General features: G+C 39.5%; 1 protein-coding gene across 7 annotated transcripts in view; it reads right to left on the bottom strand.

Annotated features, from left to right (window-relative positions):
* Positions 1 to 323: 323 nt before the first annotated feature.
* The window catches only part of FSTL4 (follistatin like 4), a 258,601-nt gene continuing 234,259 nt past the window's right edge, over positions 324 to 24,665 (bottom strand). For 4 of the 7 annotated variants that reach the window (XM_088173724.1, XM_088173728.1, XM_088173725.1 and 1 more), the window contains 8 exons: positions 21,461 to 21,622; positions 20,323 to 20,457; positions 18,832 to 18,858; positions 13,568 to 13,686; positions 10,489 to 10,638; positions 9,815 to 9,922; positions 6,751 to 6,860; positions 324 to 3,685 (listed from right to left, as the gene is read on the bottom strand). In XM_088173724.1, the coding sequence (XP_088029850.1) occupies positions 2,983 to 3,685; positions 6,751 to 6,860; positions 9,815 to 9,922; positions 10,489 to 10,638; positions 13,568 to 13,686; positions 18,832 to 18,858; positions 20,323 to 20,457; positions 21,461 to 21,622 (1,514 nt within the window). In that variant the 3' untranslated portion in view covers positions 324 to 2,982. The remainder of the gene's footprint in view (positions 3,686 to 6,750; positions 6,861 to 9,814; positions 9,923 to 10,488; positions 10,639 to 13,567; positions 13,687 to 18,831; positions 18,859 to 20,322; positions 20,458 to 21,460; positions 21,623 to 24,665) is intronic. The other 3 variants (XM_014892738.2, XM_088173727.1, XM_088173729.1) reach the window with 3 other exon arrangements.

The raw sequence follows: 24,665 nt of genomic DNA, 5'->3' as shown, positions 1-24,665 counted from the left end.
ACAAAACAGCATTTCTATCATACTGCTGTTTAACCTCAGTGATAAATGGCAAATGCATCTGATCTTGGCATGAGAATCTTAGTGGCAACCAAGGATTACTTTTCCCATGATTTTAGTGTCAGAATATCCTATTGACATATAAGTGTGTAGGATAATGAAAAGGTAATGAATTAAATTTAGATCAATTACCATGATTAATTAATAATTTAGTAACTAGGAATTAAGTGGGGATTGGTGGAGAACCAAAATGATAGTGATAGAAATTGCCCACAAGGAGATGTAGTCTCTTTTTGACAGAGTTGAAAGGCAAGTATGAGTTGAAACATTTTTTGAATATATATTTAATTTCTGTGTCATAAAAAAAAAAAGAGTAACAAATGTGCAGCACTTTAATGTTAGATTTGACTGTCATTGGAACTGTTCACAAGTAGTGTAGACAATCTAAATTATACTTCATTTTCTAAGTATGATATATAACCATTAGGATACTTTAGAAAATCATATCACCAGAACTTGGGCTGGAGAGGGAACAAAGGGAACATCTTTGGAAGGTCCAAGTGAGATTTTTTCAAGGGAATGCTATTCCAATACTTTGCAACAAACAGGAAAAAGTGAGATCTGTTACACATCTTTCACAGCCTATATATAAACCAGCCTCAAGAATATTTACCTGAACATATATATAGAGTTGTTTGGGTTTTTTTAAGTATTCTTTAAAAAGTAATATTTGCTTCATCTATGACACAATGAATGTCTCTACAGGGAAAACTTAACACAGGCATAATAAAATCTCAAGAAGTCATAAAAAGTAACATGAAAGCAGTGTTTGGCCTTGGTAAAATACATTTAGGATGGCTGCAATGTATGGATACAGCTTTGTTCAAGAAAGGACCTGTGCATATTTAAAGGTACTTACGAAGCTGGTCTTCTCCTTTCTTTGACATGGGATATCTTTCCTAATGGGATGAGTACAAAATCATGGACACCATGCATGGCTAAAGGGAGGCTATGCCCATCTGTTTCATATGTCTGTGCTGCAATGATGGAAGAGTCTCTTCTAACCCCTATGGCTCATAAGTGAAAGAAATGTAGGATTCAGCATATGGATGTTGAAGGACAGTTTCAAGGACTTCATGTTTAACGAATTCATACGATTCAGCTCCCTTTCTTCGTCTGTCAGAACAGTTTTTTATAGTCTCTATAGAACTGAAATAGTGTGAAATACCTCAGGTCTACAGCCATGCTAAAATGCTGCTCCTCTAATAAAGTTAAACATTTGAAGCAAAGATTGCCAGTGTTATTCTGTATCATTCTTGCTTAAAATCCCTCTCTGTGTGTTGTGGAATGGGTGACTTAAAGCTGTGGAGGGAAGGAATTCTGACACCACTACCTATCACTGCACGTGTTCAAGATCAGCTTTCTACAGGCTCTGGGCAACAAGGTCCTCGACAAACCAAACTGGGTCTTTCCAGAGGCAAATGGGTGCTACTGATATTTACCTGCAGAGAGGTTTCACCCACTTGAAGATCCCATTTCCAAGTGATGATTACAGCTGCTTGGATGGCACCACTTCTTGCCTGGCTCTGCTGCCACAGCTTTTTCCTCTCATTACTTCATGGTGATGGATATAGAAAGTTAGAAAAATACAAACAGAACATTTTTTATATCTTCCAAGTGTGCAAATAAATGGCTGTATATTTTTATGGGAACTTGACTGAAATTTCTCAATGCCAGCTGTTTTATTCTTGGATAATTCACTGCTTTTACATTAATGTCTTTGCTCATAACTAAAAGATAATTGACTATAAACAAGTGTACTATAAACAGAAAGAGAAAAACCTAAAGAAAAATAGTTTCCTGGTTGTTCTGAAAATAAATAGACAAGTTAAGGCTATGACTAGAAAATTAGTGAGTTTTCTATTAAAAATAACCTCTGTTATTGTAACTGTTATTTTATGAAGAACTAAGCAATTCCAGTGCTCCTAAATATTTAATGAGAGAAACCAATGATTTCTAGAAGTATTGTTGTCTCCTATCGGAATAGCCATAACATTCTCTGCCTGCAAAGAGTAGATTTTACATATTGTTCCCAAACTGACCACACTCATGAGCTGTTGAAAGATTAATGCTGCCTTCTCAACAAAATTGTTTACATATACTCTGACCTCCCCTGTCAGTATTTTTTGGCTTTTTCCCAGGCCCCTACGGGTAATGGCCTGGATATTTCACGGCAAATTTCTCAAAAACAATCACAGAATATGCACTGGAAGAGGGGGGATTCATCCCATTGCCTTCAGTAGGACCAAGAGCAAAATGAAGTGCAGAAGCAAGGGAGCTGACAGTTACAATTTCTGTGATGCCTCCGTCTGAAATCACATAAGCGAATCCTCTCAAAGCCATCCTGCAGAGAAAGCTGATCAGTTTTCATTAAATCACTCTCCGAGATTTCTCTGGGTTGAAAACTGCTCAGTAAACTGATATTTACTTTGTCTCATCATCCAAAGGGGAATGAATATTCAAAGGTGAATAGTCCTCACTGCTGCCATCTCCCTGTGCTGGGGTGGGGTAGTCAGTACAACCAACAGGCAAGGGATGCAGGGAAGAAAATTGATGCTTGGACATAACATAAAAGCTCCTCAGTATGGAAAGTCAAAATCTGTTTTGTTCTACAGAATTATTAGGTTTCGTGGCTTGTATAATATCTCAGTGGAGGTATTATTTGCTTCCCAACATTTTTCTCATAACCACAAATCATACCCATAAATAAAAATATACCTTCAAAACCACTTTCTATTAGCAGAGCATACCTTGTATTATAAAACCTGCAAGCAGACCAGTTGTACCATGAAGCCTATACAGCATTTTTTTGTCTTTTTCTTTTTGTTTTCCCAGTGTAAAAATATACATTGCTACTTCTCATTTCCTGCGGTGTAAAGGTCCAACTGGTCCTTGCCTGCTGAAGGCTCCACTGCTGCTGCCCTTTCATACCTCCCCAACCCAGACCGCTGTGTTACCCCTCCTTATACCTGAAACCTCACAGCGTAATGTATTTTGCCTCCCATTTATAACAAATAAGGAATCTTTAGCTGGTGTAATGAGATATTGTCCAAATAATCCACTGTCTTTCATAATTCTGTTGTAGCTGCTCCAGGGCCAGTCTTTTGATGTGATAGGGTCCTTTAAATTCTTCAGTACATTCATTCTCCCTGTTGACAGCTCTACGAAAAGCACATCTGTTTGCAAATGTGAAGTAGCATATATATAGTACTGATTGCCTTCAGTGAAAGAGGGTTGAAATGTCAGATCAGATATGTGTATGCTTGTTTTTAAGTCATATATCGACTTGATTTCCCCTCGGACAGTTAGAGTCTGGACTCTGATCCTGCCACTGCCTCTGTCTGCACTGATCAGATACCGCCCGTCAGGTGACACATGTGGCGTGCCCGACACGTCGCCGTTGGGGCCGATGACAGCATCACTGACACTGTCGATGATGAGCTGCAGTGACGTGGCAGCTGAGTGGTTCCTCCTGCACTGCACAAAGTAGTAGCCACCCAGGTGTGTGTATGCCATGGCCTGAGGCATGCAACTGAAGGCTTTGAGATTGATGGTCTTGATGTGGGTCACAGTTTCCAGGTCAATCTTGTGAACCACGTGTTTTGACTGGTTAAAAAAGAAGCCAAACCTGAAACAGAAAACAAGACACTGAAGTCACCTCTGGAGACATGGTAACATGCTTGAGCAAAGTCAGCAGATTTGGGAACCTTTTATTTTGTTGGTTTTGGAAGCATGTGCAATAATGCTGTCTCTTTTTGTAAGAAATGTCTTTTAGTGCTTCTAAAACATCCTAGAAGGAGGAATATATTTCAGTTCAAATTAGCAATCTCCTGATCCTGGAAAATTTGAATATGTGCTTAGCTGTTTGAATCTTTAAGAGCCAAAATCATTTATTGGGAAGACTAATTTCTACAGAAATTATATCAAGGTTTGGGTGTTCAGTAGGTTTAACACTGACCAGATTTGTATTTAATCTGTCTGAGATTACAGTAGTGAAATCCAATATATACTCAAGCATTCAATCTCAAAATAGCATTCAAGCATTCAAAATAAAGCATATTGCTGCCAAGTTGGGGTCAGAGAGTAACTATATATAATAAATATAGTTGTGTACAATGTAATGTATAACCACTGAATGAAGACCATATCTAATCTCATCTCTTAATTGACAGCACCAGAGGGAAGCTGTGGTACCCGTGGTGCCTAGGACCCACTGCAGGAGATGGCAAGCCTGCTGTGCAGAGCAGACTCTTAAAAGCCATCCTGCCAGCCCAGGGAAGGTAGAAAACATTTCTTGAGGAACATAACCAGGGTGCCCTGAAGATAAAGGGTCTTTATTTTCTGTCTCAAGACAGGCAAAAAACAGTGAGCAGAGGAAAAATTTTCTGTAAAAGATATATGCTGCAGCACATGTGACCTTTGCTGAAGACAAGAAAAGGTCAAGAATAGCCAAGGAAAGTTTCTGCTTAATTTGACAGGTCGTCCTTAGAAACAGCCTATTTATGTTCCACTGGATTCACTGACAATGACTTACAAAAACTAATTGTATATCGAGTATCTTTTCATCCATTCAATGCAGACAGAGGGAAATGAAGTGAGTGCTTAGTGTGGTATCTCTTCCTCAAAAGATGTAAAATTGCCTTGTGAAATATGGATGACAACATGCTTCTGTGCAGATAATACATATTTTGCTTGAAACACTAGGTTTACTTCTTTATTCTTAATCCATATGTCAATGAGACACTTAGCAATGATTTCACTTCTAAAGAACGAGCCAATGTAGAGTATGATCCCATGAAAATTACTGGGCTAAGCCTTTCATTTCCCCATTATACTCACATCCATTAGAGACTTCACAAAGTATCTGCAGTGGAGAGTTGTAGCACACTGTGTGTGTGGAAATTGGATATAACACTTGTATTTCTCCTGGATGAATGCATTTTAAGTACACTTTAAAAAGTTCTTTCCCTTACAGCTTTTTTTCCCCCCAAGACTTCCTTAATAATTGGCCAAATGCCTGAAGAAGTTAAGAAATGTTTTTTATCATAAACTTTCATTTAAAGAAGTGGGTCAGGATATATTTTATGTACCCACAGTTGCAGAGGAGGCTCAGTCCTTGCATGAAATCTGTGATCTGAAATCTCAAATTAAACCTTGCACTTAGAGAGCTTTTAATAGACATCAGTCTACCCCTGGAACTAATAAAAATGGATATATTTCTAGATATCCATCTAAAATAAGAGGCAGCTGAACAAATATGCAGGAGTATTTGCATACAAATATTACTTGGCTCATGGAAGAAATTCCTTAAACATTCACCTTCCTGGGAAATGCTGGTACTGCCATTTATTGTTTCTGAGTAGAGAATTTATAACATCATCTCAATGAGTCTCATTAGCCTGCAAGCAATTATTTTTCTGTGCTGAGGGTGAGAGAGAATAGACAAAGATCTGGCCCTGAAAAAATGAAACAGGAAATCAGGGACAGAATTTGCAATTTTGCATAGGGAAAAATGCAGACAATAATCTGTATTTACTGTTTCAGCCAACTAATCACACAGAACCAAAAGGACAATTATATAAACAAAAATGGATAACTGTTCCACCTTCCTGTCTTTGAATCCAATTCTCGCCTCCTCAGCTCAGGCTTTAACATTCAGCAGTCATCTACCTCCTGGCACTACTATTAGTCATAATGAAATTGTGAAAGAAAACTGGAAATATGAAGTAGAGAGAAATTACAAATGACAGCCATGAGACATGCATCATCATTTTGTGTTTCAGCAGGCAAAATTATTTATTTTGGAACAGATTCAGCATATAATCATTTAAGTGTTACCCCTTCTCTCTCAGTGTTTCCTGCAGGAAACCTAATATGTGTAAAGAGTTACATTATGGTTTTTGAGTGTTTAACTTAGTTAAACTATATAGAGGACAAAAGATGGTTAAACAGTTGTTATGTTATAACATGGAAAGAATAGTATAAATTGCTATGCAGTTATCATCAATTTTGATAATGTTAATGGGAGGCTTTCTGTGCCTGCTGGGAAGCAGCCAGTATTACTCCAGGTTATTAGTATGTTAGTTACACAACCTCATTAACTATTACATTACATTAAAATTCAAAACTGATAGTTCATGGAGGTTTGTTTCTTTTTTTTATGAGCAGTGCATATAATTTTTGTGCTCCAGCCATAAACCCCATGCAGAGACTTGAACAAGCTGGAAACACATGAAAGAACCACATCTTATGCTTCAGGCAGAGTATACTTTTACCACTTCAAGCAATATATCCTTGACACAGGTTTTTCCCAGATCCACAACAATTTTGTGGCAAGGAAGGTGATTTTTGGGCCATCAAATTTCTGGCACAAGTAAGCCAGGGCAGTGTGCCATAAGCTGCAAGGAAGAATGGCTGACTAAGGTGAGGTTTGAATACCTGTGCATGGTCTAAAGGAAGCCCAGGATTGTTTCTTGCTGTTTTATTGATTAACAGAATAACTACTGGCAATTTCCTCAACCATTTCTCCATTTCATGTGTGAAAATGGGGATAAATATAGTTAAGATTCATCACAAATTAATTAATTAATTAATTCACCCATTCATTCCTTCATTCATATCTGTAAAGTGCTTTAAGGTGATGAGAAAGAAGCAGCATGGTCACCATTATTATTCATTAAAATAATTTCTCACCTAACATGATTAATAATAAGATTAGTAGGTGGTATAAAAAAATCATCTACTCCTTCAAAAGGTGTGTGGATAACATGCGGATCCTCCCCAGCACTCGCCTCTGGAATTACCTACAATAAATACACACAAGGTTGAGCACAGGATAAGCTCTAGGAAAGGCAGAAAGGTAAATACAGATCAGAGACATGCACGGTACCCAGTGGCTCTTTCCAGGGTATAGCAGACTCAGTTGACTTCAAAACACTGTTTGGTGTACTTGTCTTGAAAAGGTGTGAAAGCAAATAGTATTTGAGAGTTGACATTTGTAAGGGAAGTACATGACTTTCGTAAGTTGTTTACATCTTGAGAAAGAGCAGTCAAGCAGGAGCTGAAGCAGTATGACAACACTAGGACCATAATGATTTATCCCTCACTGTCTAAAATAAACATTTACTTCATGGTCATATTTATTAATCTCACTTTAATGCACAGTGATAATTTACCACCCTGAAGGATCAAACACTAACTCACAGCAGTTAATTATCACTTTGAAGGAGAAAAACTTTTCATCCATCGATATAAATTCCAGGGAGGAGTGGAGAAGTGCACTTTGGCTGTCCCCTGGTCCTGTCCTCCAGCACAGCACGGATCTCCATGGACAGGGGAACTCAGCTCCTCCACTGCTCCGGAAAGGAAAAGTAAGTTTTCAAAAATTAAAATGCTAAACACTCAAATTGTTTGCTGGGTTTAAGATTACTTTAGTCCATTCATTAGGACCTTCTGCTACTCTAATCTGCTGCAGTCGTTGCTTTGAATTTATAGCTACATAATTCATTAAAGACCTGCTAAATCCCTAAAATAATTACTTCAGACAGGTGTTCTGCTCATACCATTTAGATTTCTTCCAATTAGATTTTTCAAGAAGGATGCCCACCCTCGTACAGTGCTTTCAAGAGGCCAGACATTTGCTTCCAACAAGCCAGTAATGACCAAACAACAGCATCCTGTTAGTTGGTTGCACAAGCAGTTTGATATATCCCTGACTTCCAGAGAATGAGTGGAAATTTAGATCAACCTCTGCAGAAGCATCTTCATTTAAAAAGTTATTTTATTGCACGTCTGCAACCAAACACTGCAGGTTTTAAGAAGGAACTTTGCCCAATTAGTCACTGCCCACCTTTTGGGAAAGAAGGTCAGAAAAAAGAAAGGATCTGCTGCTGCTGATGCTAATCTCATCTAACTGCACATCATAAAGATAACAGAAAGGACTACCTGAGTCCTTGAGCCTTCTAACAAGTTTCCAACTGTGCAGATGGTGTGTTCTTCCTAATAATGATATGTTTGTGCCATCTCTCCTTTAATTACAGAAGCTTCTCACAGCTGGATGGAAGAAATTAAGTCAGAAAGGGTAAAAAGAGCCCATTTTGTCTCCTTATACCCTGTACAGGAAACTCACATCCCCAGGTAAGACAACCTGGTGCTGCTGCCCTGGAAACCTTCATTTATATGCCCCCATTCTGGTTTTGGCATCTTTTCCTGAAATTGCCTGTGATGAGTAGCTGGTCCAGTCTTTATTATTGACAGTCAGCAATGGATGGAGAGTGTGGATGGTGGGGATGGCTCATCCCATCTTCATGGGGCAGTATCACCAGCAGAAGCCTCGGGTAGCCCCATAATTAATGTAAACTCCAATTTGTTGGTTTTTAGGTCAGAAAGCATATCCCCCCTTCTTCTCTGCCTATTGAGGAATGCTTTAATGACTTAGCAGTAAACACTTCTGGCAGAAGGAGTATTCATATGACACCTGTTTCCAGAAAGGTTACACAGCAAGAAATCAACTACCAGAGAATGGGATGTCTGGATGGATCAAATCACAGCCATCAACTGGTGTCAAGTCTGCCATACAACATACAGCAGCAAAAAAATGCTCCACTAGATGACTATTCTCCATGTTCTCTGTACTGTCAATAGAAGAGCAGATCTGCCAAGGTGATCCAGAAGTGGAAGCTAATTTGGTTGTCCAAACTCATGTGCAGTGCTGTGTCCCAGTGTCACTGTGGGTCTGGTGGTGCTGATCATGGAGGAATTCCATAGATATAACTGGCACCCCTGCAGTGAAATCACTAACACCCAAATAACACAATTTGTCCCCGAAGTTTTACTTCTCCTGGTTTGTTTTTTTCTGTTTGTTTGGCTTTTTTTCAATGCCCTAGAGAGCCCATTTTTCCATTTTACTGTGAGGGAATCACAGATTCACAGAATTGTTAACGACAGAAAAGTCTTCTAGGATCCAACTATTTCCCCAGCACTGCCAAGCCCACCACTGAACTATGTCCCCAAGTGCCACATCTACAGGTCTTTTCAATCCTTCCAGGGACAGTGACTCCACCATTGCCCTTGGCATCCTGTTCCAGGGCTTGAGAAAGTTATCAGTGAAGACATTTTTCCTAACACCAACCTAAACCTAAACCTCTTCTGGCATAACTTTAAGCCGTTTCCTCTGGTCCTATCACTTGTAACACGGGGGAAGAGACTGACTTCTATCTGGCTCCAACCTTCCTTCAGGGAATTGTAGAGATTGACTGAACTCCTTCAGCTGCTCCTCATCAGACTTGCGCTCCAGACCCTTCCCCAGCTCTGTTGCCTTTCTCTGGACACATCCCAGCACCTCAATGTCTGTCTTGTAGTGAGAGCCCAAAACTGAACCCAGGATTCGAGGTGCTTCACCAGTGCTGCAGAGCACAGCAGTCTTGTCCTGCTCACAGCCAGCCGCCAGCCCTTGTTGTATAACTTTCCAGCACTTGACTCTGTCACTAGTCTTAAAACAAAACAGATCTTGGCACAAAGCAGCCCTGCTGTCAGCCTGTGGCACAGTCATTGCTCAAAAACAAATTAAACAGCAGGAAAAATATGTGAGGATGGACAGAGGAGGGATGAATAAAACACACTGGATATGCAAATGAAACAGCAGCTTTATATCCAGACCATTAAATGCTGTTAATTACCTGCAATCCACCACCCACCAGTGTGTTACCAGTGATAATGAGCCCAGGAGGAGCAAAGGCTCCAAAGTGTAAGGACTTACCTGCAGTGTGGGTGATGATTGCTTCATGTCCCCCCAGCTGAGCACCCACACTTGGTCATGGGACTTGTCATAATGTAATTTGGTTGGTAATGGGTCCACATCCAAGAACTTAAAAAAACCGAGGGAGAGTTATTCACACAGCAACCCAAATGCACAAGACAAATACTACGTCAGTTCACTGTAGGCATTCTCATGCACCACTGTTATGTTCGCCGTGCAGCTCTGACTTAAAATCAAGTGGAGGATCAGCAGCAGTTGAAAAAAATTGGCTGTTTGGTGCCATTTTCACACCATCTTATGATCTTACTTGTAGCCAGTAGATCAAGGGCCAATTTCTGTCTGATTTGTATCCACACCAGCTCCAAGCTGCTTATAACCCAGGTCAGGCAGCTAAGCCAGAAATTCATCCCAGCGTTATTTTACTAGACTCACTGTAAGCTTGGCTGCAGATGCAGCCCTGAGACTGTGATCTCCTACCCACAGAGGAGTTTATTCCTGCCAGTGAGGTTACAGAACAGTGAACCCCATGCAATCCCACTGGTGAAAGCAACATAGGCCCAGCTCTTTAGTGACCAGCAGATCTTTGCCCAGCAGATCCACTGGGCAAAAACGGATTTTTTTTTCCTATATCAAGTCTTTTGCCATCAGTGAATAATGTGTTCACTTGTAAGTACCTGTATTGCTTTTTGAGTCTCGATATCAATTATCATTACTCTGTTCTGCTTTGGCTGTGTCACATAAATGTATTTGTCTCTGACATTGACTGCTGAAGCCCAGAGGCAGGACTGAGTGTCTTCACCTTCCACTCTAGGACAGATCTCCTCCTGAGGGGTTAAAAAATGAAAAGGTTTAATTTTTACAAGTTCAGGGCCTGGAGCACCAAGAAGCTTAGCCTTGTAAACCACAGGAAAAAAATCCCTGGGGATTCCATTAGGATGATATTTCTCCCCTTTCTTTCCTGGAAAACATAAAACAATCAATTTATCAAGTGCCACACTTCAGCCTGGCTCTATGCAATGACATTAAACAGCTGGACCTCTTGCAAACTTACATTGAATTTAAATAACCATAGAACCTATGGATTGATCTTTTGTATCATGCTATGGTTCATCAAGGCTTGCGGTGCTGTCAGCATCTATTAGCAATAGAAATATCACAATGTGCTTTGAAAAAACAGGGATTTACATTAATTGAGTCATTGCTTTATATTTTTCATAGTCTTTATTTTCTGCACAGGAGAGCATGCTCTATAACACCTGTGCTCAAGGAAACAGAAAACAAGCAGGATCCTAAAACTATGGAAACTTCCCCTGTTCAAAAGGAACCATATTCTGCTGCTTTGGGCCAAATGCTGTTCACAGCTGCTGATTACATATTTCATTTCTGATCCTCCACTCACTGAGTCCTATGCAGAACTGGTACAGCTACCCTGAGTTTGAAGAGTGACTTTTGGTCTCAGTAACAACTCTCTGTATGTTTGTGACTCTTCATCGCTCTTCCTTCTGTCAAGATGCTTTATTTAAAAGAGCATTTGTGTGGGACCAGGCTGTGGAGAGGAAATGGGATAAAATGAAAATGAATACATATACATTTCAGTGAGCACAACCGTTGATTTTAGACCATATATTGGGTAATATTAAATAATGGCCCAACCTACCTAAGGAAAATGTGACTGGAGCTGTATCAGAGCTTGTTCAGGGAAAGAGGAGGTACAATTAGCAATGTCGACATTGTGTCTGTATTGGAGGAATAGAATAGAATAGAATAGAATAGAATAGAATAGAATAGAATAGAATAGAATAGAATAGAATAGAATAGAATAGAATAGAATAGAATAGAAAGAATAGAATATCCTGAGCTGGAAGGGACCTACATTATGTGCAACAATTATGGATAAAAAGCTGTCACCTCTAAGCAGCACAGCTGTGCTGGCTGAGTGTCTTGGTGGAGATCACAGGTAAGGGTTGAAGATACAAGACTCAAGAACTTGGCCGCATTCTCCTTTCTGTTCCTCCAGCCAGGCTGGGAATCTATGCTACAAGCTAGAAGATGATACAAAAGCTCAGACTTGGGCTTCCAGCAGCCATTCATGCAGTCAGGCACCTGCCAGCCTCCATACTGCCCTCCTCATCCTCAGCTCTCATAACACAGCATCCATCCAAGCCAAGGGGAAGCAGAAAAAGGTCACCAGTCTTTCTACTACAGGGCTCAGCTGCAGCTGCTCCACCTGCCTTGGCGCCCTCTAATAGCAAATGAAGCAACTTTTTTTGTAGATCCACTCTTAAAGTTGGGCTGGTGTCACTGTCTATGTAACAAACACTCAAGACAGTAAAAGGGAAAAGGGAGGAGAAAAAGTCAATCCTCCCTAGACCAAGGGAAGGATCTTTTGAGATCTGTAGGAATCCCTCAGAGGCATCTCTGAAAAGCAGCCAAATGATGTTAAAAATCCCTTTTATGCACACCAGTGTGCTGATATAATTTCCTTAAATGCCCTCTCTGTTTTGTTCTTTTTCCTGTTTCTGCAGGACCATTTCTTCAATATTTACAGTTCTTCAGAAAAGAAACATAGGATTTCTGTCTTTATAAATCTTAGGTGTCGCTTAATAGTATTAAGTCCGTGGTAAGGACTAGCCTTGGAGTGAGCATGAGTCTGGACTTCTTCTAAGGTATATTAAAATCTAGTAGGAAAAAAAAATCAGTATCAACCACAAATTTATTGAGATTTAGAAAATACTTACTACAGACTCATTAGACAATCTTGACCCATAGCAGCAGAGGTTGACCCAACCTGCCAGGCTCATGACAGTGATTCTCCCCTTTGATTCCTCCCAAAATGGAAATTAAGGCTGAGCCCCTTTTTTTCAGAAGAACCACATTCTTTAACCACATTTTCAACTTCCCCTTTTTAAAATTAGAAAGTAAGTAAAGGAGTGACTAAAAAAGCATTTCTGGATGTATTTCAGCACCTGTGTTTTTTTTAGAACTGACAGTTTCATGAGGATATGCCTGATGTATGCTTCTGTGCAAGAGTACATAACACAGGTCACTGAGAATACTGACCTCAGAGAGCCTCCAAGCATGTGTTATCCCACTGGCCATGTTGAGCTCCACTGCCTACAAGCCAGTGCTTGACATTCCTGATACCTTAAAAAATTTTCCTTGTGATTTCCTAAAGCAAGTGGTAGGTAAATTCAGTGCTGACAGAAAAGTGCTAACAGCAAACATGGTGAGTGCAGTCTCTTTCAGTGGCAGAAGATGCAGAGGACCTCCATGGCACAACCATTTTCTGGGCATTCTGATTTGCCTCCCTGTTTAACATGGCAAACCACTTTCAAAGGGCAGAAGGTGGCCCAAATTAGCTCACTTCTTTACCTATGGAGCCATCAGTAAAAGGAGCACCAGTGAATGATGTGTGCATGTCTCTGCTACTGACTTTTGTACCTTTCCTAAAGCTCAGTTACAAATTTGGGGCATGGATAAGTAAACAGATCAAAAGGACAAATAAACATCTTGGCTAATGTGATAACTAGCCAAATTCTCTGCAGTGTGTCAGTAAATCCTCCATGTCAGCCTTAGAACTTACGTGGATCCCCTGATTTTCAAGAGAAGATTCTCTACCCCAGGGATGCTGCATGAAGCCCACTAAGCTCCAACATCCCTGTAGCAAACAGGTCCTTTAGCAATAACAACCTTTGAAGAGATTAAGAGAAAGTTTCCCAGCTGTCAGCTGTAGCTGCTGGGTTTAGGACTTACATAACTTGTGAAAATCCTCTCTTCGGGCCTGATATGTCTCCGGATTTCACATTCGTTTGGCTGAAGGACTGTGATCCCATCATCAGAAAAGACATAGAACATATTCCCAACACTCAGGCCTTAAAGGGGGATAAAGAAGAAGGATTTGGATTTTCTTTTGTATGTATCCATAGTTGTTAGGACTTTATAAAAGAACTTGTCCTCCTCTCCTGACAAACAAAATCTGCCTTGCATAAAAGTTGCCATTTGGATGCAGTTGGAGCATTCACAAAATCACATTTCATGTCACAACAAGGGCTTCAAGGAGTGAAGAGGTACAAACACGTTCAAAAATGCATTGCCTTGGTGGCAGTGGTTGTACCCAAATAAATATGACCGGGTATCATAAATAGGTACCAAAGCAGGATTTGATCCCAAGATGCCTGCCTCTCTGTTGCCTCTCTGCTACCCCCCTCAGATTACGAATTTGGTTTTTTCCTATGATTTCATTAAAAACAGCTTGACAATTTGAGAACTGAAAGAAAAGCTTTAGTTATGTTAAAGTAAAGGTCATCCTGTTACAGGTAACTTGACCACTGGTAGTGATGTTAAATGGAAGTGTTTAGCATCTGTACCATGACTGAAAATAGATTTCTCTATTTTCTTAAACTATCTGAAAGAACTAACTACAGCCACCAAAATAAATACATTTTTGAAATCTTTCAAACTGTAATTCACAAATGTGAAGTAGTTCGGCATTGCATCAACACTCATTTATCCAACCGGGACATTCCAGGAGATTTGGAAAACTGGCTGATTGCCATTGCTTTGCCATTAGGAGATTGTGTTTTAACACTTCTGTCATGCTACATGGAATTGCAGTGACAATTTATGAAATGTTCTGGATCCTCTAAAACACTCTAGTTTCAAAGATCCAACCATTCAATTTTTTCACATCACCACCAGTAAGTGTTTGCAATGACCACTGTCACCCCTAGCAGTAATGATAGTGCACTTTATCTGCCAACAATTTGGTGATGCTATAATTTTTATCTTCGAATTACTTAAAATTTTCCCATGGAGAAATAAAGTCCCCATGCTATGGATCAGTGTTCAGTGTGGAAAATTCCCTTTGCTGGTCCTGTGAAGGCAGCTCTAAATACTGCTCACAGAGACAGAGTTTCTCGCATTTCTTAACTTTGCAGGATTGAGATCTAAATCATCACAGGAAATTTGACAGTAAAAATATGGATAATTTGGACAAATACATTTTTGGAAAATTTTGTAAAACATTGTATTTAGTAAGGCTAGAAGGGCTTTTTTGTTGCTAAGCCCCCTTCTTTTGATGCCAAATAAGTAGCTTCAGAATACAATGTATCAGCATGTGGTGTTTGCTGTACTGATATGGTTCAAGTGGAGTTTCTGAACCATAGCTCCAAAATCCCCCAGTTAGGGCATCAGGTGGGTACAAGAGCTATGATCCTCAAATGTGATTCCACAGAGCAGGGTCATGTATGTAGGAAAAAAGCTAAAAAGAAGCTCAATCGAGAGTTATTTCATGGACTAAAGGTTATTTTTTCCCACGTATATTGGTAAAACATTTCATTCAGGCACTTTGGACCAAAACCTGCACTCCCAGTATCCACACAACTCCCACTTGCTTTAGTGAGATTTGATGAACACATCAGAGAGCAGAATTTGACCCTGGCCTGGAATGAGTGCCGATATTTCATGGGTAAAGGATTTTAATCCTAAGAAGTGAAAACAGGCAGGCAATCAATTATGACTACTGTGAATATGCTTATTATTATTTTCATGCATACAACTAGCGTGATTTTGTCTTATGATCTTATTACAATGAGGGGGTACTTAAGAAGTAAAACCTTAATTACCCACAAAAATACTTTGATTAAAAATTTTACCCCAACAGGTTTAGTCAGAGACTTGGCAAGTTCTACTACTTATTTTACAGTAAAATGAGTCCAAGTTTTTCTGCAGACTGATTAAAATACTACAAATTCCTGAGAGCCTTCAGTTACTCTCTTTTTAAAAAAGTTCATCAGTTTAGATTAAACCACTTTTTATTTCCCAGAGATTGATCTTCACACTGGTGTTTAGACCAAACAAATTTTACTAGACAAACTAGGTATTTTATTGTGACTTAGGAAACATTTGCCAAATCTTGGTTGGGGTACATCCTAAATAATCTCATGGACATCAGTAGAACAGACTCAATTTTTGACTATACTGATGCAACTCCTTGGTGCAGGGAATTGGGAATTATTTCAGTACAGAGGTGGGCAATGAGGTATTTTGTGTTTTTCATAGTAGTGAGGCAGGTACTAAATTGGGAACTGGGGGACTAATGAGGAGTATGAGGAAGTTTGGGTTCTTTTTTTCATTTCCAATTGAGGACATTCCAGGTTAGATAACACAAGTAGTTCAAAACCTAAAGGCATTATGAAAGACAATGTACCTCACCTGCATAGCAAAAAACCTGTAATATGAAAAAACCCCATTAAGAATGGGGAGGGTTTCCTGAACATAACAGTTCTTATTTGAGCCATTCCAGATAAAGTTGGCTCTAAGAAAAAAAACAAACTTCAGGAAGACACCTGATATCAAAAAGAGCTTATTTGAGAAATACAGTGTCTCCATCAGTGTACATTTATACATCCCTCCTTTGAGCTCAAAGGGCAAATTTTTCACCATGGAATACTCTCCTCTGATCTGATACTTAAGTAATTTTCCTCAACTTAATCTAAATACTTAAATTTGGTAATGAAAAGGCTTTCAGACTTTTAAGTGCATACATTCACATAACTGCTGATTGCCTGCTGGCACAAAATGCTCCTTTTCTCCAGATATTAAGTAAGCAATGCTCACTACAGAAATGAACACTGTCATGAAAACAAATCTCTGCTTTACATTTGGGATACTCATGGTTTTCTCTGGACAAAATTAAAAACTATTTGTACATTGAATAAATACTGCATGTGCTTCCAGCCCCAGGTTTAACTGGCTGGTTGCCCTACGAGCACTTATTTCTTGAGGCGTTGCTTGTGCGTGGTCTGAAAGGTTTTGAGAACAAACTGACAGACTGACTATTAAAATTACTAAATACTTGTGTTAAAAGTTTGACTTGCAGCAAAAGTTTGTTCTGCATCATATTTTGTTTAGGCATTTTCCCAAAGTTTTAATTACTCCAGACCTTGTGGGGATGAGGTTGCGATCATTTTAAAGGAGCTCAAATCTACTAATGCATTTGTTAATATTGCTACTTGCATATAGAAGGTATTGAACGAGTACATTAAAATGTAAAACCAAAAATACCATTCCTGTCTTCCAGCTTTCTCTGTGCCAAGATTTCACATGCTGAAGTATATTCTAGAATGAATGTGCCCATCAAATGCTACAGAACAACACAAGCAGGATAATAAACCTGCTTTACAGATGCTGAATTGTTTAGGACCATCAATAGAAAATCTGCTTTACTGGCCATGTTTTGCCCCAGCATTGCTCATACTTTTATTTAAAATGTGCAAGGTTGATAAGCAGTAAGTCCATTTATTGAGCAAAATTATAATAAGACTTTCTGCAACTAACTTCTCAGCTGTTCTTTATATATTACTGTACTTCTACACCTGGTAGGTTTATCCAACTGCTTTCTTCAAAAAGGAGTATAAAGGGACGCTGTATATAAACAGCCATAGAGCAACGTCCAGTTGATGCTGGACTGATGAGATGCATTAGATATTTCATTTCCAAGCAGAAGGGAAATAGCAATTCTTAGTAACCATAATGCCATTTACAGGAATGTTGGCAGTGAAGATTCCTCACCAGGAGCCCTGCACCAGGAAGCTGCAGGTGGAGTATTTAGGAAGAAGTGCTGGGGAGCTCTCCTAGGTGATTGTGCCACGTCTCTGACCTCCAGGGAGCTGCATTTGGCTTGGGTTGGAAGGGACTTCAGAAATAAACTAGTGTATTTTCTGTATGTGTCTGTGGCCAACAGTGGCACTGACAGTGTACACCTGGTGTTTGCACACCTGGCCCAGGCTGCTCTGGTTACCACACCCTGGCACCTTCCTTCTGCCCCTGAAATCCTTTGTGCCAAGCCCAAGCTACCCAGAAAGCTTCATGCTGAGGACTGGAGGCCCAGATATTGCTTTGGGTACGTGGAGGCACTACTTACAAAGGGGCCTTTGCACCCTCCAAAAGCAGAAGCCCTTCTTGGAGGAGCAGTGTGAGAGAGTTTGGGTGTTTGCAGGGGGACATGGCCAAGAGCAGTATGTCACTGTACAGCAACCTTTCCCAGCTTGAAGGACACCAAGGTCTGAGCTGCCTCATAAGCAGTTGGCAGATGTAAGAACTAGTTTACATCTGTGCTTCAACCTCAGAACCTTCTTCCAGTGAGTAGATGTCCTGCTCACAGCCCTCCAGGAGCCCAAGGTCACAGGGTCCCCTCCACACACTTGGGCTCCACACCTACAGAGTCAGATAGACAACTTGTGTGAGAGCCCCTGGGGCTGTTGCATGACACTTCTTACTGGGTATTTTGGAAATTATGACAGCACAAGCATGTACAAAATGAGGTGATTTGAAGTGCCTCCATAATATGTTTGAGTCAATTAGCTGCTCAGGATGGGGTTTTTTATACTTTGGCTTCCAAGATACACAGTTGTTGAGCTTGAGAAGGGCACACTGTAAGTTTGATCAAACTTAACTGCCAATTAGAACAAGAAGAAATGGTGCAACCTTTACTCTGCATTGATTCAAAGGATAGAGGGAATAAAACCTGTTGTTGTTTGGATTTTTATTTTGCCTAACAGTCAAGAGCACAGTTTCTGTTGCTCAGCTGGAAAACATCAATACATGCTACTGAAAAGGAAGAGTTTGAATTGCTTGCTCAAAAATGCAGTATATTGAATTTATGCCTTACTTGTTCAATTATGGTAATTTGGGAGCACTTCTGACACTTGTGTGATTGCTAATGAAGCTTGAAAATCTTAGGCTACTCACATTTTTGGCAGTATATATAAAATTAATATTTTTATATAATTTATGGTCATGTATTATTTCATAGTGGGAAAATGCAAGAAGTTATAGGTAAAAGAGTGATATCTCTTATCTGAATAATTTAGCTTTCAAATGTCTGGTCTGTACTTAATCTGGTGACTGTGAAAGTTGATAGCATTAGTGGCAAGTCAGTGGAGAATGGCCCATCATGGAATTATTAAAGCAGACAAGCACATTATCACTACGAAAAAAGAACTTTACTGCAGTACCTTCCTCTCGCCACAGTATGTTTGCAACTGCAGCATCAGAATATTGGGAAAGCCAGAAAATAATCGGGAAAAAAAAAAAAAAAAAACAATGTCAAAATTTTCATTGTAGCAGGTAACTGAATAAATACTCATGTTTACACGAACTGTTTAATTGGTGAAAATTTTGTAATATTAATTCAAATAAAATACCAGGAAAAACAGAGAGTTATAAACACATTTGCTCCTTCTAGAGACAATTCAAAAACTTTGACATGGGAAAAATCCTTCCTGAAATCAAGGCAGCTGTGCAAAGACCAATGACCTACTAAAGAGAAGCTGTTACCTTCAAATGCAGCTGGAGGTATGGTACAGCCTGTGATTTTCTGTGCAGGTTCAATAAGGAAACACAACATGGAATTATAGAATTATTAAGGTTGGAAAAAACCTCTAAGATCATCGAGTGCAACCATTAATCCAGCACTGTCAGGTCCACCAGCATCTTCAGAAGAAGACTGAGACTGGCAGCTACAGCAGCTACACCCTTGGCTGCATTGTTTCTTGGAACTTCATGCAACTTCATTCTTTCAGAATTTACATAAGCTTTGAAAATATGCCTGCATTTGAATTTCTGTTCCAGATAGATCCAATTATTTCTCAATATACTGTAATTTCCCTTGCTCAAGTATTCAAAGGAAAACTACCAATATTAACAAGAGTACATAAATCTAGTTAATCTCCTTGAAAGCCCATATTTATGGGTAACTTTGTTTTCAATTCTTGCTCTATATTAGCAGCCAGAAAAGCAGCAAAAATCCCGTTTGCACCTAGACTTTTACTACCACCACAAACCCAGGTAATCTCCCAGGCAGTTAAGATGGCGGAACTAGAAAAAATCAGGCCTCAGGGAGCTTTTCTACTGGGACAACTGATCATCTCTTTTAGCAATTCTGTTTTGGGGTCAGTGTGGTCAAGATAACTGCTGCACTCCTAGGGAGATGTGGGAAGGGTAGCTGGGAGAGTATTTGTATAATTTCACACTGAGAGAAACCTATTTTGCCAGTCAGTGAGGTAAAAACAGGTAAAATAAATAATATAATCACAACATTTTTCAGACATCTAAATACTCAAGAATTTTGACTGGTAACTGGCTTCAAAAGAATCTTGTACAGAAATCAATGAGATTAATAGAATTCAACAAAATATTACATTTTGGATTCCCTGATATTATAAACTATTGCCAATTTGTTACTCCGATAAAGCTATTACCCATCACACACCTAGTATGTTTCTGGCACATGAAAGATATCATCTTCCTGGACAAGATTTTACCTTTTCTGCATGATTCCTACCCCAAAAAGTGTCCAATCCTCTGATCAAAGTTTATTCAGGACTGTCATTACCTTATGTAAGATCCAACTTACTGCATGCAATAGCCTGAACGATTAAATTATATATATACCATCACATTAAAAAACTATTTAAAGAAATAAATACATGGGAAATTGAGCTTACGGGTCTTTCTCGCTGAATCTTCAATGAAAAGGGAAGATATATCCTCGTCCACTCCCACCTCATTTTTAGCAATGCAGGTGTAGGCACCAGTGTCTTCATACCGAACACTACTGATATGAAGTTCACTTCCATTTGCTGTAAGAGAGATGCTCATAAACAGTGTTCCTCACTGCTGCTAATTGCTTTCCCTGCCTTAATTGTCTTCCATTGCCACAGCTTCCCAGTGATGGCTCAACAGGGTGGTTCTATCCCACTGTGTTTCCTCCTAGAAAACTAGAGGTTTTCGGGGATTCTCATGGGAGCTGATGTCTTGCTCCTTTCCAACAGCACATACATGCTCCACACCAGAAAAGAACAAAGAACAATCCCAAGTCAAACAATAAATCACATTTCATTTATTTCTTCTTCTTGTTAGAAAAATGCTTTGGTTTTAGTGAAGAAAAATTAATTCCAATTTTGCAAACTGTTTTTCATCAGATCACCAAAAACTTCGGTTTAAAGAGGTCTCTCTACAGTTCCTCCTACCATTTTGATTTCTGCAGTTGGATCATGTTTGTTTGGAACATGTTGAGATATTGTATGTGTTATGCAGTGATAGCAGTGCTACCTACACAGGCTAAAGGCTACAATCCACCAAAGCCAGGCTGGGGCATGTGTTGAGGACGGGGTTAGTATTTTTACACAGAAAATTACAGATAAATGTTTTGCCTTTTGCTATCCCTGTTGCATCCTCATTTGAACAGGGACCTAGGGGAGTTAAAAGTCCAATTCCTTCAACAGAGCCAAGTAGGAGACTGATTCTCAGATGACTTGCATCCAGTGTGGGCTTAGACATGAACAAATAATTTATTGAATTTCTCTTCAAATAATTTAATGCATTTCTTTTCTGCTGTGCTGTACACAAGAAGCAAAGCAGTGAAGAAACGGGCAGGCTGTCTTTGAACAGAATGCAATTATCACTTACATAATTTCCCAGGATTTACAGGAGAAAGAGATAAAAAGAAAGAACAGGGGTTTTATAATATGATTTCCAACAACTGTGGCTTAGCAAAGTACAAGAACTTCTGGTTTAAAGTGCAAAATAATCCTTCTTAATCCCTGTCTAAAATACTTTAATTAATCAAAATTCTGTTCTTACCAAGGAGTGATAGCTGTTTGGATAGTTTTGGCATGATATCAATGCCGTTCTTTAGCCAGGTAATTCGAGGATTAGGGATGCCTTCAGCGTGACATTTCAGGCTTGCTGACACGCCCGGCTCCTGTGCCTGCGTTTCGGGGTAGACGCGAATCACTGGAGGCACTGTGGGAAGCAAGGAATTGGGAACTTGACACCCCGCACTGGAGCTCAAGAGCTGCTGCTGGCCTGCAGTCCCACAAAGGGGCTCTGAGCTGAGAGCTAGGGAGATAAGCTTGATCTGGCTGTCAGCGCAAGCTACAAGAATGATTTCTCTACAGCTTGACTTTGAGGGCAGAAAATAGAAAATAATAATTTTCCAAGCACAGGCATATGAGAGAAGCTATGGCTGCCCCACCCCTGGAATGTTCAAGGACAGGCTGGACGGGGCTTGGAGCAATCTGGTCTAGTGGAAGGTGTCCCCGGCCATAACAGAAGGTTGGAATGAGATGGGGTCTAAGATCCCTTCCATCCCAAATCAGTCTGTGATCCTATGATTCTGTAATAGATAAAAGTAAACTAATATACCAATGCCAGGGAGCAACCTTGTGATCCAATCCTGTATTTATTCTATTCTTGCTTTCACTGAGTGACTAACTAAACTTAATAGTTGGATTAAAACCTAACATGAGTACTCACATATTTAATAATTAAAATATAAACTCCAAATCTTCACTGAATCTAGGAAGGAATTTGAGTTCTTGCCTATGAGAAAACTTAATATTCAATTGAATATCCATCAGGAAGTAGCCTATGTATTCACTACCTCTTATTCTGAACAAATCAAGTGTTTATCAATTACTTCTTTTCACTGAGAGATTTTCAAAACATGACTTACCTTGTTTCATGAAGGCACTCCTGAACAATGTAATATACTCCATAGACAGAACTACTAATTATATTACAATTTCAGAGATGTTAATTGATTTTCAATCATCTTTCCTTCACTGCTCAAACCAACAAGGCTTAATACCACCCATTAATTATTTCTTAACAATTTACTTACACACTTAAAATTTTTGCAATATTGCAACATCAGTGAAAGATACCAGTGAGACTCTGTCACCTTGAGGGAAAATAAAAGGAAATGTGAGGATGTCTCATACCGTGGCCGATGGTATTTGTGTTTCACAATCAAGCAGTCAACTTTTCTATCAGATTAGGAGATTTTGTGATTCATGATGTAACTGCTGAAAGCTGTACAGTTTTGTAAAACCATGGCCAGAGTCCAATGTGGATATATGGGGGCCCAACTTTGTCCCCAGGGAAAATGATTAACTGCTACTGACAGTGGTGAAAGACAGGAAAATCTGTGGGTTGTGTTTGGCTTTTTTAAAAAAAAGCCTGAATGATTTAACAATAAGCTTCTGGAAATCACTGGCTTAAGGTATCTAACTCACTGTTCTGTTTTTACATAGTACATTATTAGGCACCATGATTATCAAAATTAAATTGTCTTAACAATTGCTTTAGAATAAAATGAAATCTGAGTTTGCAGCTTGCTATGTGTCTACACATCCACATGGGTATAGTTTAAATAAATACATTCACTAGCACATACTTCCCACCTTTCTATATCTATTTTTCTAAGGCCTTACCAGAGAGAGATGTATTTCACTTCTGTCTTCTACACGAACTGCCAAGAGTTAACCAGGCCTGAATTGTCAGCTTGGAAGGAAATCAGCCATGACAGAAAGCCCTCAAGTCTACTTGGGTTTTTTGTAGCTTTTAAAGCAAGAGACTGTTGGAGTGTAATCTGAGAGAAAATGCCTACAGCCAACTGCAGAGGAAAAGAAAAAAAGGGACTTCTAGCAAAGGAAGGGCTTTGAAATCCACCTCTGCGCTGGACCTGTGGATTAGGTTCCCTGTCCTATTCCTTTACCTATTTCCTTTACCTGAGAAGAAAGGGTGTTGCAAGATGCAGGATAGTGAAGGAAATACCATTCAAGAACTTTTTAATCAGCGGGTTATCAAAAAGACAGGGTTGGTTTTACTGAGTTTTCAATTTCTAAATAAAAACATTTTCTAGCATTTTATCTTCTCTTCCCCCCATTACTGTCAGGTTTGTAGCTCCTCCTGACTTCAGGAGGTGCCAGATCAAGGGGAAAACAAGAAGGCGAAGGGACCTGCTGCCTGAGATGCGGGTGGCTGTTGGATCCATCCCCGTTTTATTTAGGAATCGGTGTCCCAGCAATTCAGGAGAATAAGACTGAGAGCTCCTCATTTCATTAGTACCTTAGAAAATTAACGTAAATTTCTCTGAGTCAGTGTCTCCAGGGATGATAGGATAAAGGTAATTTTTGTTGACTTTGACAGAATTTTATGAAGGTCCTGCACTCAATGCTTGTCCTACCTATGATTTGCTTGCTACTAGTAACATTTATTGAATGAAATTATTTAGTAAGTGAGGTCCATCGAAGGCCTACATGATTTATTTAGAATCACAGCTGAAAGACAGTGTGCCTCCTACAAATACAGAGGGAAAAGATTTAGAATATTCAAGAAGGTTTGATTCTCAAATACTGGTGAAATCAACTGACCTGGCTGAGATCTCACATGGCCAAAGGCACCAGAAAAATTTTACTCCAAGCCAAGTGTCTTCTCACCTGCCAGCTCTCAGAAACAGAGCCCATCCCAATCATCACCTATTTAATGCTCTCAAAACCATTGTGGGCTGTTATTTACTTAATATTGGGTTTTTTTTCAGGCTTTCCTGCTCATCTGGGCACCTGTGTCAGTGCTTCCCAGAATGGCCACAGCCATCAGCTCCCCAGAATCAAGGCACCCCTTCACCAAACACACTGTACTTTCATCTCTCACGTTTTTGCCTCAACTCTTGATAGTCTTCACATGAATAATCCACCTATTTTACCTATAGGGCTGAAAACACAGTAGATTTATACTGCCAAAGGTAGCTCACAGGTCCTAGACACTGAATCAATGCTCTGAATGAAAATTAACTTAAAATTATAGCAAGGTGTCTTTTCAAGAGGGAATAATAAGGAAACTCTATTACAAAGAATATGCACTTCACCTCCATTTCTGCTCTCTTACAATTTTCCTTCTCCTGCTATTTTTAAACTTTTTATTTTTTCTCCCTTGTCTTACATAATTCACTGCACAGGTAAATTATTGCATGCAAATGCCTTGTGATAACAGCAAACTGCAG

The sequence above is a fragment of the Sturnus vulgaris genome, chromosome 15 (genome assembly GCF_052056855.1).
Source record: "Sturnus vulgaris isolate bStuVul1 chromosome 15, bStuVul1.hap1, whole genome shotgun sequence".
NCBI classification, from domain to species: Eukaryota; Metazoa; Chordata; class Aves; order Passeriformes; family Sturnidae; genus Sturnus; species Sturnus vulgaris.
Note: the sequence above shows the minus strand (reverse complement) of the source record. Positions and strands in the feature narration are given on the sequence as shown.